Raw genomic sequence first — 15385 nt, 5'->3', positions numbered from 1 at the left:
GCTCGAACTTACTAGAAAAACTCACCGAAGGCTTACTATCTGTAATGTTCATCATTTAGAAGGGATTTTCGAATTGAACATGATACCAAGATGTTTTGCAATTTTGTGGAAGTGAAGGCAACAGAAGTTCAGTGAATTTAGTTCAATTGAACCAATTCCTTTTATTTACAATTAACCATCGATGCCTTCATGTGTGACGATTTTGTGGTGTTTATTGCGAGAGCTGGAATTAAAAGTTTCAAAGTCCCAAAATAGAGCCAATTTGAAGTTCCTTTTTTTATCGGATCGCTGCTACTTCTTTTTTGTATTTTTTCTTTTTTTGAGTTCTTGTGTCACCTGTAATTTTGATATTCTGATAATATTCATATATTTCGTTCTATTACATACTTTATTATACTTCACTTACCTGGTTTCTCAAATTATAAATTGTCCGTTGAATTTTTTTTTTACGGACCGTTCAAACTTGTAACCAACTCTCGTGATATACTACTTTTAAAATATGAAATTGTTTCGAATTGTGCCAGTGGCTCTCCGATCATGGTCTATTCGAGAGTAAGCTACCTCATACCTCTGAAACAGTTACTCTCAAACGCTGAAGAAATACTCTCGAAAGCAACTTCAATAGTTTAATTCTCAACAGGACACGTACTTTTCTGGATAGTTCAATTAGTAAAACCCGCTTGGCAAATAGAAGATTCCGATTCAAACTCGGCACAACAACCTGATCGACCGAATATTTTTCTCCCTACGTAATTTTTGAGCCGTTACATTCCTAATAACTTACATTTTTGGATTCTACGTATAAAAAAACCACCATAATGTATAAAAAAAGTCTGTAATTTAAATCCCTAAAGCAAAGTTTTATCTTTTTATCAGGATTTTAGGAAAATGTACACAATAAATCAGCTACACCATATTTCATCGTGTCTGATGTACACGTTTACGACATACAGGGGGTTTTTGATTACGATACCTCTGCTTAAACCCCCACTTGGTAACTTCGATCCAGGACAACTTAAGTTCTTGACTGTATGGAACCTGGTAAGTTACATATTTTTAATATTAACAAAATCGTATTTTGTTCAAAACATTTATAATTCTGTTATTTGTAATTATATTTCGTTTTCTATTGTTCATCATATCTTATGGTTCACGATATGTAACAAGTGTCGACAGTATAATTAATATAAATTCCAAAAAATGTTATGTTACGAAAAATATTGGCAGCAAAGAATATAAAACAATTGTTAACTTAGATGATATATCATACTTCTTAATTAAATACCAAGATTGTTAAGCATATAGATGTATTTTTAAAATATTTAAGATTATATTTTGGTCGATTCCGAAATTCAGATACACGTTGTGCACGAGATCTTTAAGCTCGCCCAACAGTCATTTATAAACAAAAAATAAGCAGCCAGCAACTGGCAAGCAATATTGACGTATACACTGACATGTAACTGTAGGCAAAATTCACTATAGTATCGGTAGTTCTTGGCGATTATCTTGTAAACTAAGCAAATCCACTTTTTCTGTGTATAGGAAAAAATTCAAAATATCGATATCTACAACATATCCAAAAGTCATCGAGACCGAAGGGTAGTTAGTTTTCCTACAGTTTCACCTAAACATCATTCACCGTGAACGATGTATTTATAGTCTTATATAAACGTTTAGTCAGACGCTAATAAATTTACATCAACGCGCTTGTGTCAGCTAAATACAATAATATTGCGTTCCACATTTTACAACATGATGGAGCGTCAATACTGATTTCATACCGAAACTAAATATGAAGCCTTGACGTTACGTTTATACTCTAAAATTCTTAATCTTGTACTAGTTACGCACAGTCATTATTTAATAGCCTTTCTCACATTTCCTTTCTACTCTCGCTTTTCTACTTAATACAACGTCTCGACGCCAATACTCAAGCAAGGTTTGCTCTCCGCGTCTACCTCGTGTTTCTGGACACATGCGCGTTGCAGCAGCTCATTGTTGTGTGTGTGTGTGAATCTGAATCTCCTTCCCCATATTAAAAGCGTTAAGCCAGTTTCACACGGCGATACGTGTACCGCAAAATACGTACCGCAATATACGTATGAGATATATTTCCAGGAATTAAATATACAGTATCATTTATTCTTGAGTGAATCATCTGTATAGATCATTCTTTGATCTGTAGAAAAGTATCGCCAGCGATCAAGTTACTCAAGATGCACGAAATCAGTACCGCCAAATTGTATTTGTCAACAATCGTCGTTTAAACGCTTCTGTTGGTATACATGTATAGTCTATCCAACGTGACAGGACAGTAAATGTGAACAAAATTTGATTACTGCGGTTGCAACTATTGGCTGCCGACTAGTGACATTCGAAAGTCGACTGCCTCGTCTCGTTGGATGTACTATAGCATATCCACATTTCATACACGTATCATCGTGTAAAATCGGCCTTATAGCACAGGGGCTGGTTGCCTCTATTCGCTATTGCCAATACGTCATAACCTATGCATGCCTCTGACACCGTTACGTAAGTGCATATAGCTTGATATAGCGTACATATAAAGCACGATCGTATATACAGATTCTGAAAGTCCCATGATAGGGGCACTTCCAGTCATAGTATAGTATAAAGGTGTTTGAACTCCCCTTAGGCGATTTGTGACTATTTCCTGGTAGTTCTCTGACAACCTGTAGATTGCGTCAAAGTAAAAAATCCTGTAATTGTGCATAAAGGGATAGAGCTCAGCGATTTTGATCAAATTTAAATATATTGTGAAACTAAAAAACTAAATACGTTTTTAACGAATTCACCCGTTATAGATCGCTTGCTGGCTGTCGCGCCGTGTGTATGTGCCATTGATATGCACGTACGGACAAAATTCAATGTCTAATAGCAACAGTTTTTCACCAATATCTCGAAAACTAAGATTGAGCGGCGGTTACATATTATACATAAAATCTTCACCCTGATACATATTTAAATTTCATTAAAATCGATGAAATGTATCTCTTCGTATAATTGAAAATCCAAATTCCTCTGATTTTTTGCTATAATATCATCAGTAAAATCTGTATTACACTTTTTAACAACGATATCTTCTGTGACAGTCAAGGGAACTACTCAGTAATCGTCACAAAGCGTTAATAGGATAGAGATACTTTGTCAAAACACCATTTTACCAGAGAATTTCTCCTTTCTAATATTACACAGATTACCTACACCATGGTTGCAGCATGAACGAGACATGAGAATCTCATCATTTGAAATCTAAAATTGTTTACAATATAAAAATCTTCCTGTTCTTGTATTAGGAATCTAATTCTACCAGTTTCAGAATCTGTACTTTATACCACGATCGTATATACAATGAATGGTACATATAGTATGTGTAAAATAACATGCTTCCTTGACGTTTGTTTGGATAACAAACTTCTCATAATATCCATTGTTTTAAAAACATGGTTTCATTAATCAAACAAAGTTGCGATACATAACAAATATTCCATAAATAAAAAATATCTACGGTCAGAGAATAGGTTAATTCTTCTACAAAATTGTATAACAATATCTTGTAAAAATTACCAAAATGAAGTTTCATTTACTTATCTCAGCTTAGTTAATGAGTTACAAAGTGCTATTTTTAAAAAAATATACATATGATTTATTTGAAATATATTATTGAAATGCATAATTGAAATTCTTTTTCTTTTTTAATTACAATAAAATCAGTAACGACCACTATACAAGAGTCTGTTTAAATTTAGCGTGTACATAATAGAAATCAGCGTATCACTCGAGCATAGATGCGGTATAAAATCGTGAATGGTAGTAGGAAGTGAAAAATCACATAACATGTTATAGTAATCATCTCTCTCCAGTCTTGGAATCCAATCCTTTATTTATTACTATATAAATACGTAACACGTCTCAATAAAGCAATATCGAACTTTCAACCAGAAAACGCTTTAAAAGTCGAAAGAAGTTTTTCATGTATCACGATGATAATTATAAAATTTCTCTAAATAATTATGAAATCTATATTTATCTTCAATTATATTTTTCAGTATAAATCCACAGAGTAAAATAACTAATCTTCATCGGGCATTAAACTTAAAAGAAAGAAACATGATATTCTTCAGAACAGGTCGGGAAACGATTTTTATCAGCAAAAACTCGTGCGCATTCCGTTCGCGCAGAGAAAGAGCAGCAAGAACAACAACACTTTTTATCTCCGTCTTCTAATGGCGCTTCTCTATTTCATACACGCCCCGTTCCTTTTTTTATGTCCTATTTTCGTACTATATTATGTACTTTATATTTATTTGGCTTTCGAAATCAAGGCGCATTCTGATTGAGAAAAATAAGATAATGACTGTAGATGTGCTACTCGCTAAATATAGGCAGACTTAGACAATGTGTTAGTTCTGTTAGTAATAGAAACAATACGTATCTGTCTACACGATCACATACAATGTCGTCAATTTCTTTCTTGCCTTATATATGCGTATATAGGTTCTTTTTATCTTTCTGATCATTTTGCGTATCTATTTTATATGCAAGTTTTATTTACCTGTGTGAATTTTAACCTGTGCACCGTAATATCTAAATCTCCCCAAATGAAACCTTACGCACATGGTGAACTGGCTATTTCTCTCTTTCTCACAATCCTCATACTGTATTTTCATCTATCCGTCAGTCAGTACGTTGCAGACTGTCGACGCGGTCGATACTATTAGTGCGGTTTGAGAAAGCCAAAGTTTCCAATTTTTGCTATTAAAAAAAAGATAATTAGAAAATATTTAAATAATACAGAATGTTTACTTTGCAATAACTTCAACTTCTTAGTTATTTCCGTTTTATTAAGTGAGGTTAATATTTTATCTATTTTTGTGCAATTATATAGATAGCTACATTTATCCTTTTCTTTGTTATCATCAACGGTCTGTGCATCGTTTATTTTGCATCGTTTATTTTGCATCGTTAGTTTTTTGTTTTGTTTTTGTGAATTGTGTAGGTGGATGATCTTAGAATCACAAAGTAAATGTCAGTGATTTCAACAAGCCTATTATTTACAGTACATTGTTTTTTAAGATTAAAAACATTATAAATTTCTTTTTATATAGAAACGCTATTTTTATTCCCACGATTATTTTTTACTGTAATGAAATCAATTGTAAAAAGCACGTATTATTGTAGAGCAATCTGCTTTGTTTTTAATAATTCAAATTTCAATGTTATGCTCAATCTGTTACCTGGAATTTAATACACGATATTACATATAGTATAGTAGATAAAGTTAGCAAGACAAAGTAAATAATTGTTTGAAATGTTATAACATTTCAACCATTTCATTACCATTACAATACCACTTTATTACGTGCTATTTACGTAATTCGAGAGTAAACTGTCTTATGTAATTCATAGCTGAACACAATGTTATAGTTCCTTATATATCTTTCTTTAATCGACTATATAAGTACATTACATATATACTATATACAGTATACATACAACAAGAAAATGTAATTACTAAATAAATTTCTTGTTTATGCAATATGTAATATGTAACTTAGTTAATATGTTATACAAAAGGAAAGAAACAATATCTTTTTTATCCATTTCTTTCAATTTTCATAAATTATTTGATAAATTTAGAACAAACGTTATTAATACAGAATAGATAAAGTTGCGATTGTTACAAGTTGTAACTTAAAAAAAAGGTTTCTATTATAAAAATAGAGAATCCAATAATCCACCCATTTTGCATGACATAAGAAATAATTGTTAAAAGAGTGTATACACACAGAAAAGATGAATAATTCTTTTATCAATTTATTCCTGTGTGATTGGTCGAATACGATCGCCATCATGGAAATCTATCAAAGCGTTTCAGATCACGAAAAAGCTGTATGTGAAATAACTACGAGATGCAGGGAGGCCTACTAATTGGATTTCACATGATCTTCTGCGTGCAATTCGCGTTCTCCGTGTATTATGATTACATGTACACTGTTATCCCTCCGAATCTTCTCAAAATGCACAACAGCTATGGCGGGAAATTCAAGTTCCTCACTTTCTGGGACGCGGTTAGTATCGTGATAATCAATGAACTGGTCTCTTTTTTCACATACAATTAGATTATTTTCCTAATCCACCTTACATAACCACTTACGATCCTATTAAAGATACTAGCCTAATAATTACTTATCAAATAAAACTGATAATGTAATAAACATCACTGATCAAAATGGTACTTACAATTATAAAATGTCAATTGACTTAAAATAATTGTTAATTATTAGAAAACAATTATCGGTATACTATTTTCCAGGCATGTTTTACATAAATACTTATAAGATTCGTTTACATCAAGTAAACTGAAATTGCGTGATGGTTTTAATCTTATTTCACATTTTCATTATTATACAATACTGAAAACACATAAAAGAAGACATAAGAATACCATATTGTATCGTATTTGCATATCGCATTCGCAAAAATGAAAACAGTCAAAATTATAGTAAAATACAGTGATCTTTTTGGAGATTGAATAAATATTTAATTATACTTAGTGATTTCTCAAAATTGTAATAAAAAATTAATTTACACATCAAAGTGATTTACAAATCAAATGTTTTAAATGTTTAGACAACAAAAAGAGTAGTCGTCAATAATATTAACATAGTATATATAGCATCTTCAACGAGGCGGTGTAAGTAAAGAAAATTTTATTGTTGCGACTGCAATATTGGCAATAGCAATAAACTATTGTTTACATCTGCTTCATCTCGTTGGACGGACTATAGGGACATCACAATACTCCATATATACATCATGATATTTATATATTTATTGAACTAATGTCAAGCTAGGAAAATGAATTTTTCATAATCTTTTGCTACCACTAAACGATTTCATATGACCATTTCACGTTGATATTACAAATTATGAAGCTCGGATAAGAACAAAACTCAATTGTTCGAGTACCACTCCATATTATCTCCGAATTACAGCACGTGTCATGTCATGTTATTTATTAGCAGTCAAGTGACTATCATTGCATGATTTGAAGTATCCATACAAGACAATTGTTTTATTAGTATTTATTTGCTGTCAATACTTCTCGGTATAGTTCATCACAGTAAAACTTTGCTTATCTGTATGTATGAATACATTTTATATGTTACAATGTTACATGTACCTACGTGCATATATAATTTTTTATTCATGTACAATGTCGGTTTAAATATTCATTACTGTTCATATTATTAATGCATTGAAGATGTTTATCAATTCATGAAAAACGAAAAACTCTATAAAATACATTTACATAATAGACACATATACATATATAAATACAAAGAATATCCAAAGTATAGTATAATTATCATAATGAAAAACGGCTACTGTTTGGTTAGAATGTATCTTTTTGATTCTATCTCTAAAAGTTTAAATTTATATATATAATGTATTGTTACATTATTCATTTTAGAGTACATTACATTAGACATGATATGCGAATACGTTTATAATAAAATAATTAGAGAATAAAAGCAACGGAAAATTTTCACTTTATACTAAATACATATGTGTAATTCACAAATTACAAATTGTAGGTTATAGGTCTCCTTTTTTACAATTTTATGTTAAATAGAATAATGAAATGACTTATAATTTATGCAATATATTTATATATGTATGCAAATTTTGTTTGTTTTTTTATCAAATTTATTACAGTTATGTTAATTATTGAGATCTTTTATTCGCTATTTGTATTATTCCTCTTATTATTATTGAAGACATGATGTTTGTTCAATTACAAAGGAGGTTTGTTCAATTACAAACTAATTATCAATATCTTTTAAACTTTTACTTATTAGTTACATAAATCGCAACATAAACCGGTAAAAAATGTTTTGAATAATTTTTACAGAAAAGTACAATACCATATATTCAAGTTTTTTTAATTGTTAATCTATAGAAATTAAGTGTATAATCATTCATTGTTTCAGATCATTCAAGCGATATTTTTCTTCATATGTATTCTGAATGATTGGTTCGGCACAAATGCAGTTAGTCCTAAGAAGCCACCATTCATACGTAAATTAAAGGATCATGTACATGCGATACTCGGTTTTCCGATCGCCATGGTAAATTAAGAAAAAGACAAAAACTACAAAATTTAGTAAAAAGTTAAAAATTAAAGTTTCATACATTTTCGTATGATTTTCTCGGGTTATAGTTCGTTGGAATAATATTCTGGACTTTAATGTTTGTGGATCGCGAATTGGTGCTTCCAAAGGCACTGGATCCTTACTTTCCATGGTGGCTCAATCATTTGATGCACACAATGATCATGGTTTCCACGCTAATAGAAATGATAATAGCCCCGAGAAAATATCCAAGGAAATCATTTGGCCTTTTATGTTTATTATCCTTCATGTTTATATATTTAATTTGGTACGTTGACAATATAAAAAAAATATAAAAATTATAAAAGAATATTATGCTTTGGTCAACTGTCATATTTTGCTTTTAAACTTTGATTAAAATTTTGATTAGAATTTTAAAGTTATAAGTAAATATAAAGTAGACTTAATATATAGTAACGTAAAGTATAATATAAAGTAAAAGATTTATTAAGTTAATTACGTAAATTATTACTATTTTCAGGGTGCATATAATTTTCTATAAGAGCGGTATCTGGGTGTACCCAATACTAGATGTGTTGCCGCTGCCGTTACGAATTGTATTCTTCATTGTAATGCTTTTAATCGCCGTATTCTTGTATTTGATCGGCGAAGCAGTGGACAACTTCCTTTGGGGTAACGAATATACTAAAAATAAAAAATCTTATGCCAAGAGCAAATAGCCTCGCCCATGGTGATTAGCCGCGCTGACTTTGGTCATACATTAGCCTCCTCTAAGGTGGTGGTAAATAAAAATTAAAAACCAATTTTCTATCTCCTCCACCTATCCTCTTCCTCCTCCTATCATCCCCCAACTCCATTCATCCTACATTACGGCATGCACGCGTATCCAATGGATAAATTTTCTTTTGGAAACTCTTAAACAAAAACATAGTAATATGTGCATGCAAGAATGGAGCGCGTTAATTTTTATCCAAAAGCAGAAAGCACAAGGAGAACGCGGTCGTTAACAACTTGTTCACTTGAAGAGGGTTGCGTAGCTGGAGCATGTAGATGTGACTTTTTCTCTCGTGTGGTTTGTGTCATATGCAACAAAGAAAAGGGAAGACTAATTGTAATAACTAAGTACACTGCACACACTCTGATGCCTGATATTCATGGTGATGTAAATTAAAAAATGCAAACAAATGGAAAGTAAAAAAAAGAAAAACACGGACAACACACATACGTACACACGATGCAACAGCTAGTACATTTTTATACGTTCGATATTTGTTACTCTGACAACAAAGAAATGAAATAAAATTTAGAAAGAAAGGAAGAAAATGCGTCATAGAGAAATGGTGAACTGTGAACACGTGTGTGGAATGAATGCATTGTTCCGCGTTTTGAAGGTATATCAACAGACATGTTTGCAAATACCGTTTTACCAAATACTAAAATCCGGCTGTGTTTGTACCGAGTATAGGAAAAAAGTACGTAGCAGAATGTATCGGACCGGATTTGAAAGCATAATGAAGTGAGGCGAATCGAGCAAGAGGAATATGCTTTTGCTGGACTGATCGAGCAAAGAAATCATTAGCACGTGTACTCGTGTTCACCAAGATTTGATGCCATCGATGATTCTCGTGTCGAAAACGTATCGAGTGAAGATGAGAAATGCCGTTTTTGCATTTATAACAGATTAGACTAACTTTAGAGATCTAGTTTAGCATTTCGTCATTTATATAGTGTACAAAGAAATATGACATAGTCGATCAGAAGTACAGAGTTTGTTAACGGATTTTAGTTATACCTTTAAGTAATAAGTACGTTAAAAAAGAAAAGAAAAAAAAATGTATAATTTTGAAAGATCTTCATGAATTTTCAATATTTATTACTACAATAAAATCAAAATATCACGTTAGCGTGATTGGCTTTATCTGTAAGTAAATTGGACTCGCATACTGGGAAGCTGTTAAACTATATACGGAAAATATCAATTATCGATAACGGGTTGACCTTATCTATAGTTACGTTCCATAAATATATTAGTAAATTTCAGAATACATTTTCACAAAGATACAATGTGTTGTGCAAATATTCAACTAAGACATTTTTGTTTATAGAATTAGATATTTTCCATTTATTTTATAAAAAATTTTGATAATAATTAGTTATTGTAACAATTTATACAAAATGGAGGCAAAAATTATTGAATAAATGATGTATTGCTAAATACGTATCGTTTTTGTTTAATACTATTGAATAAAGACACCTTTTAATGTATTTTTTTGTTAATATTATATGTATTTTGAATGTTGTATTGAAAATGTAGAATGTAATTTGTTTCAATTTGTTGCACAATTCGTCTTAACTTTTTAAGGGGAAAAAAAATTTTAAATAAGAAAATAAATTCTACTTGTACATACATAAAAAAATATTTGTATGTGACTTAAGTACATTAGGATATGCATTTTGTAGAATACTGTAATATACCGAGCAACGTTAAAAATAGATTTAGATTGTTCTTTATAAAAAGCCAAGCGAAAATTATATTTATGATACGTTTACAACTTTAGTATTGTAAAATGTCATCGAATTATTTTTTACTATATTGCTACTTTATCAATAATAAAATGTATAAAAAGTAATAATATATACTACTAAGACTGAGTTATTTTAAAATAGTATTTACAATTACAGTCATGCCATTACACTATTACACATATACAGTCACACATGTAAATAACACAAGTCACATATAGCTGTTATACTGTTAAATCTTCATGAAATATGTTGTTTTCTTCCTTAGAAAATACTCTGAACATATACATATAAAAAATAAAAAAAACTTACAAAGCTAAAAAAAACTTGAATAAGTATAGCAGTATAATAGTTATGAACTAAAAAGACAGATTTTGAACTTCACTGTATCGCAAATCATTTTTACAAAAAGTTTTTTGTACGTAAAGTCGGAGGAAAAACTGACGTTACGTATTGATATTTTTGTTTTTATTTAATTGCGGTGAGATCTGTGTTCCCTTTGAGCTACAATTTCGGCTATTGATAATCTCGTCTATGCTCTGTTTTAATTCCTCCATTTCTAAAATGTCCAATGGCAACGATGTCTGCGTTGCCATTTCTCGAGCATTGCCAGTCTGCGCCTCGGACTGCATTAGTCTTGTCAATTCAGGAGAACACGAGTTTAAACTAGATGCCAGATTTCCCATTCCAGCTTTTCTATATACCTCTTTTATTTCTGCGTCACTTTTCAACTTAATATCACTGGATTCTTGAAACAAGTGCTTTAAAATGGTTTCATCTTGGAGCAAATATTTACTCCTACGGCCTTCTCTGCTCCTCCTATCACTCTCGTGACCATAACTTTTTGAACTCTTGTTGCTAATTTTACTCTTGCTACGTTCATGAGGTTCTTCAGGATCTAACATTTTAGCTTCTTCTTCTGGTTGACTGTCATCACTGTCACTGTCTTGATCGTCCTTTTCCATATTTCCTCCTTCGATATCCACGTCTTTTCCTGATATTTCTTGATGCCGTTTTTCCTCACTACTTAAATTCTCATCACTGCCACTTTGGCCTGGAAATAGGAACGGAAGCAGCATCCCAGCATTCTTCCCATCGAATAGTTTAGGATTCAAGGCGCGATCATCCAAACCAGCGCTAGCCGATCGTCTCTTCATATTAGGCACTTGAATGGGCGGTACTTTCGAATTGCCACCTATAGTCAACGCCGATAATATCTGTGCACCGAACTGACTTTCCTGTGATGTCGTACTGCCTCTTCTAAACAGCGGACCTACTTTACCTGATCTAGATTTTCCGAAGTCTCGTCGTCGTTTCCCGCGTCGACCGCGTGAACTGCTAGCGACTTTCCGCGTTGTCTTCAATTCAGCTATTTGAACTGATATTTGTGAATCCAAAGAGTTTCTTCTAGATTCCACAGACACCCGACGTACACTAAAGCTGATTTCAGAATCTACAGAATTTCTCCTGTTACTAGATACAGAGCCCGTTGTACCACCGACGAGTGCACCTCTACGAGTAACTAGCTTTGGCAAAGCAGCTGCCCACGTTGAACTGAAATCTTGAGAAGCTACAGAGTTTAGATCGAAGTTTAAACCGACTGGATCCTCGTGGGTGTTATGGAAGCTGATAGACAATCGGCCAGCGTTGTTGAATGTCTTTCGTTTTGCAAATGCTTGAGCAATTACTTTGTGTTTCTTCAGTCTAATAGGCTCTTCTGTTTCGCAGTTGAATGTTCTACAGTAAAATAATTTTAATAGCTTAAAAGTTAAAAAAAAAGAATGAAAGTAATGTTATATAGTACTATATAATACTACCGTCTAAGAAATCTGATCCAAGTATCTACAGTTGAACCAGTCCACACCCATGAAGACATAAGAATACCAGCAAAAAATGGTGAAAGCAAGTGTAATTGCATTTTAGCTGCACTCGGTCGTACTTCCATTTTACATTCCGAAATATCCAAATACTTTGTTGTTATTGCACATCTGTACGTGAAATATAAAATGTTATTAAACATCGTATATTATTACGTGTTCTAATTTCTTATGTTTCGATTTTCTTACATCATGTAATTTCTAAAACTCTGACGCCATTCTTCAGAATGTTGAAATTCGTAAATGTGGCAATAAAAAGTCACCACAACTGCAGCGAATGTGAAAATCGAGAATAGTCCCGTGCGCACGATGGTCTCTCGTATTTTAGAACTTGCTCTTTCAGATATAATTTCTTGACTGCTTATTTTTAGTCGAATCAAAGTAATTAATCCTAAAAATATTAACAATAACGTTAGTTAACTTGAAGTAAAAATATCATTTTTTAATACTTATTTTCACCAAGATACTTACTAGACTATGATCTTTATGAAAGCATACAAAGAAATACATTTTATTATATGAATAAAAAGTATAGAACAATAGAAAATTTAAATGAGAAGGCTAAATAGAAAAAAGATGTAGATTTAAAACATACCTCTGCATAAGAAATAACCTCCAACGAGTAAGACGATCAACACAGGGCCAAGCAAAAACCAAGCTCTGACTGCGTGATTAGTGTAACCCACAAAACATATACCAGTAACACTATTTCCATCAATTTCCCCTAATGCCATGATTGTAACAGTAAGGACAAGTGGTAAACACCAAGCAATTAAATGGAAGTATGAGCCCTTCTTGTCAATCCTATCTTGGATTTTGCCTAATGCTTGAAAACTCATATGCCAAGCATATGTAAGGATCACAAACCATACCATAGCTGCCATAAGGGAGTAATACACAAGAACAAACACTACGACACATGACAAATTCTCTCCACTGAAAACATATTAGTACACAAAGTTTTTATATCTGACTTAATATAAAGATTTTCAACAAAATACGACATATGTAATTATGCAACAATTTATTATACACATTAAATAATTATAAGCTACCTCGGCTCACTCATTCTTAAGGTTCCATCTTTCCTGCACACAATTACTTCTCTGCTTCCTGTAAACTGAGCAAGCCATCCAATGCAGGACATCATAAAGCAACAGTTTATATAAAATACAACTAAAGCTGGATATTTATTTGCACTTCTCCAATCAATTAAAAATGTTATCTGAAATAACACATAAATTAGATACAATGTTATCTATTTTATATTCCTTTATCGTGACAATTATTACTTACAACTGTGAATAAATTAAATGAACCACAGATGCCTGCAGCCCAGGCAATAAAAGAATGAATTTGCTTATGCTCATCTGGAGTAAAAAGTGGATCATTGCACTGTGTTCCACAACCTTCAACTCCTTCAAAAATAGCAAGTGCATTATCAGTTGGAACTAATGGCTTTAGGCATTTGCCAGAAATATTAAATTTCAATTCTCTAATATCATTTTTACATAGTCTGGGAAATAGATCTGTATTTTCACATTTAACAAAACTTGGCCATATTGTGTGATTGAACACGATTCTACATGGTCCTGAAACCATTTTACACATCTCTTGTGATGGTAAATCCACCGTATCATTGATACATTTTGGCATAAATATTGAGCACAGGAGGGGTTGAACAACTGCCCAACACTTTGGCATATGTCTTAATGCTTGCAATACATGTAGTTTTTCCTGTAAAATAAATATGTAATAAATACATTTAACAAAATGAAAAATAAAATAGTAATGTAAAGAATATTTTAAACAATATAGAAACAAGGAAAAAGCATTGTAATATATAGGAGTGATATGGTCAAGGCAGGAAGTACCTGAGGTGATTTTAAATAGGATTTTTCTGACCTGAGATGTCTGGTATAACAAGAGAACAAAGAAAAGAGAAAGTGACTCTAGACTTGAAAGATTTGCCTCTTGTAATTTAAATTACATTTATAAATATATTCATATCTGAAAATACCTATGTGAATTATACTTCATGTGTAATATAATATACCTCTACAATATCTTGGGTTACATGTTCAGGTATAAGATCCAATGTAGTAGTGGTATATGACAATCTTGTACCCATACAAGTACTCCTTTGCATTTCTACACATTTTGCTGCTCTATGACAATTTAAAGAATCAGGTGGTAATTCTCTCATGGGGTACCTGTCCAGCAGATAAGTGGAATCCTTTATCCTGTGCCTGGGACTCAACTCTAAACCATGTTTCCATGTTTCATTATTACTATTCGAATTAATAGGGAATCCGTGCGCCAGTTCCGACGACGTTCGATGAAAGATTAAAAAATAATAAATCAATAGGAGCGTCATCTGAAAAAAGATTATCACGAAAAAAAAAATTAATATTATTAAAGAAAAAAAAAACAGTGATGTACTATATAGTGATAATTTGTTATGGGCTTTCGTAATCGGTGCGCGATTCCCCGGCATGCTATCGGCTCAATTAAAAAGAAAATGTCACGTGTACTGCACCAGAGATAAACAACAAAAGTATTCCATGAATAAAAATAGTACCTTCGGACGCATCACTTAAAACTACACGCCAATTATTTTCTGAACGACTATACAGTGCCACGGAGAAGGCTCTCCGTTTCGTTCGGACAAAGCGTCTTGCATCTTCTACGCTCGCGACAGTCGCATCCAGCATACGAACGCTCGGACCACACACACGTTCCGTTCGCTTCCAGGCCACCCACGACGAACCCGATGAACTTGCTCATACCCATACCTCTTTCCGGTGTTTGAATGCACGGGGC

General features: G+C 32.3%; 2 protein-coding genes and 2 long non-coding RNA genes across 14 annotated transcripts in view; 1 reads left to right on the top strand and 3 right to left on the bottom strand.

Moving 5' to 3' along the window:
- The window catches only part of LOC126916533 (uncharacterized), a 7715-nt gene extending 2997 nt beyond the window's left edge, over positions 1–4718 (bottom strand). For 3 of the 5 annotated variants that reach the window (XR_007710637.1, XR_007710638.1, XR_007710639.1), the window contains exons 1-4: positions 4580–4718; positions 974–1038; positions 407–745; positions 26–336 (exon numbers count right to left, since the gene is read on the bottom strand). This is a non-coding gene — a long non-coding RNA (uncharacterized LOC126916533). Of the gene's footprint in view, positions 1–25; positions 337–406; positions 746–973; positions 1039–1784; positions 2539–4579 lie in introns of those variants that run through there. The other 2 variants (XR_007710640.1, XR_007710636.1) reach the window with 2 other exon arrangements.
- The window catches only part of LOC126916530 (androgen-induced gene 1 protein-like), a 13607-nt gene extending 4148 nt beyond the window's left edge, over positions 1–9459 (top strand). For 2 of the 5 annotated variants that reach the window (XM_050722424.1, XM_050722429.1), the window contains exons 2-5: positions 877–1041; positions 8022–8159; positions 8252–8469; positions 8683–9459. In XM_050722424.1, coding sequence (XP_050578381.1) covers positions 877–1041; positions 8022–8159; positions 8252–8469; positions 8683–8881 — 720 coding nt within the window. In that variant the 3' untranslated portion in view covers positions 8882–9459. Of the gene's footprint in view, positions 1–876; positions 1042–4727; positions 4878–4908; positions 5053–5894; positions 6096–8021; positions 8160–8251; positions 8470–8682 lie in introns of those variants that run through there. The other 3 variants (XM_050722425.1, XM_050722427.1, XM_050722426.1) reach the window with 3 other exon arrangements.
- On the bottom strand, positions 5973–7630 carry LOC126916535 (uncharacterized). The gene is made up of 3 exons (XR_007710643.1): positions 7512–7630; positions 6268–6440; positions 5973–6185 (listed from the first exon to the last, which is right to left on the bottom strand). It is a non-coding gene; the product is annotated as an uncharacterized LOC126916535 (long non-coding RNA).
- Positions 9236–15385, bottom strand: LOC126916523 (protein smoothened). 3 transcript variants are annotated; one of them, XM_050722379.1, is made up of 9 exons: positions 15144–15385; positions 14619–14939; positions 13859–14299; positions 13618–13787; positions 13158–13498; positions 12752–12953; positions 12503–12673; positions 11968–12422; positions 9236–11880 (listed from the first exon to the last, which is right to left on the bottom strand). In XM_050722379.1, the coding sequence occupies exons 1-9, from the start codon at positions 15153–15155 to the stop codon at positions 11132–11134; spliced, it is 2862 nt and encodes a 953-aa protein (XP_050578336.1). In that variant the 5' UTR covers positions 15156–15385; the 3' UTR covers positions 9236–11131. The 3 variants fall into 3 exon arrangements, with proteins under 3 accessions (XP_050578336.1, XP_050578335.1, XP_050578337.1); XM_050722378.1 differs by having other exon boundaries at positions 9236–12422; XM_050722380.1 differs by having other exon boundaries at positions 9236–12422; positions 14776–14939.

This window comes from Bombus affinis, chromosome 5 (assembly GCF_024516045.1).
Source record: "Bombus affinis isolate iyBomAffi1 chromosome 5, iyBomAffi1.2, whole genome shotgun sequence".
Taxonomy (NCBI): domain Eukaryota; kingdom Metazoa; phylum Arthropoda; class Insecta; order Hymenoptera; family Apidae; genus Bombus; species Bombus affinis.
The sequence above is the reverse complement of the archived record's forward strand: the minus strand, read 5'-3'. Positions and strand labels throughout refer to the sequence as shown.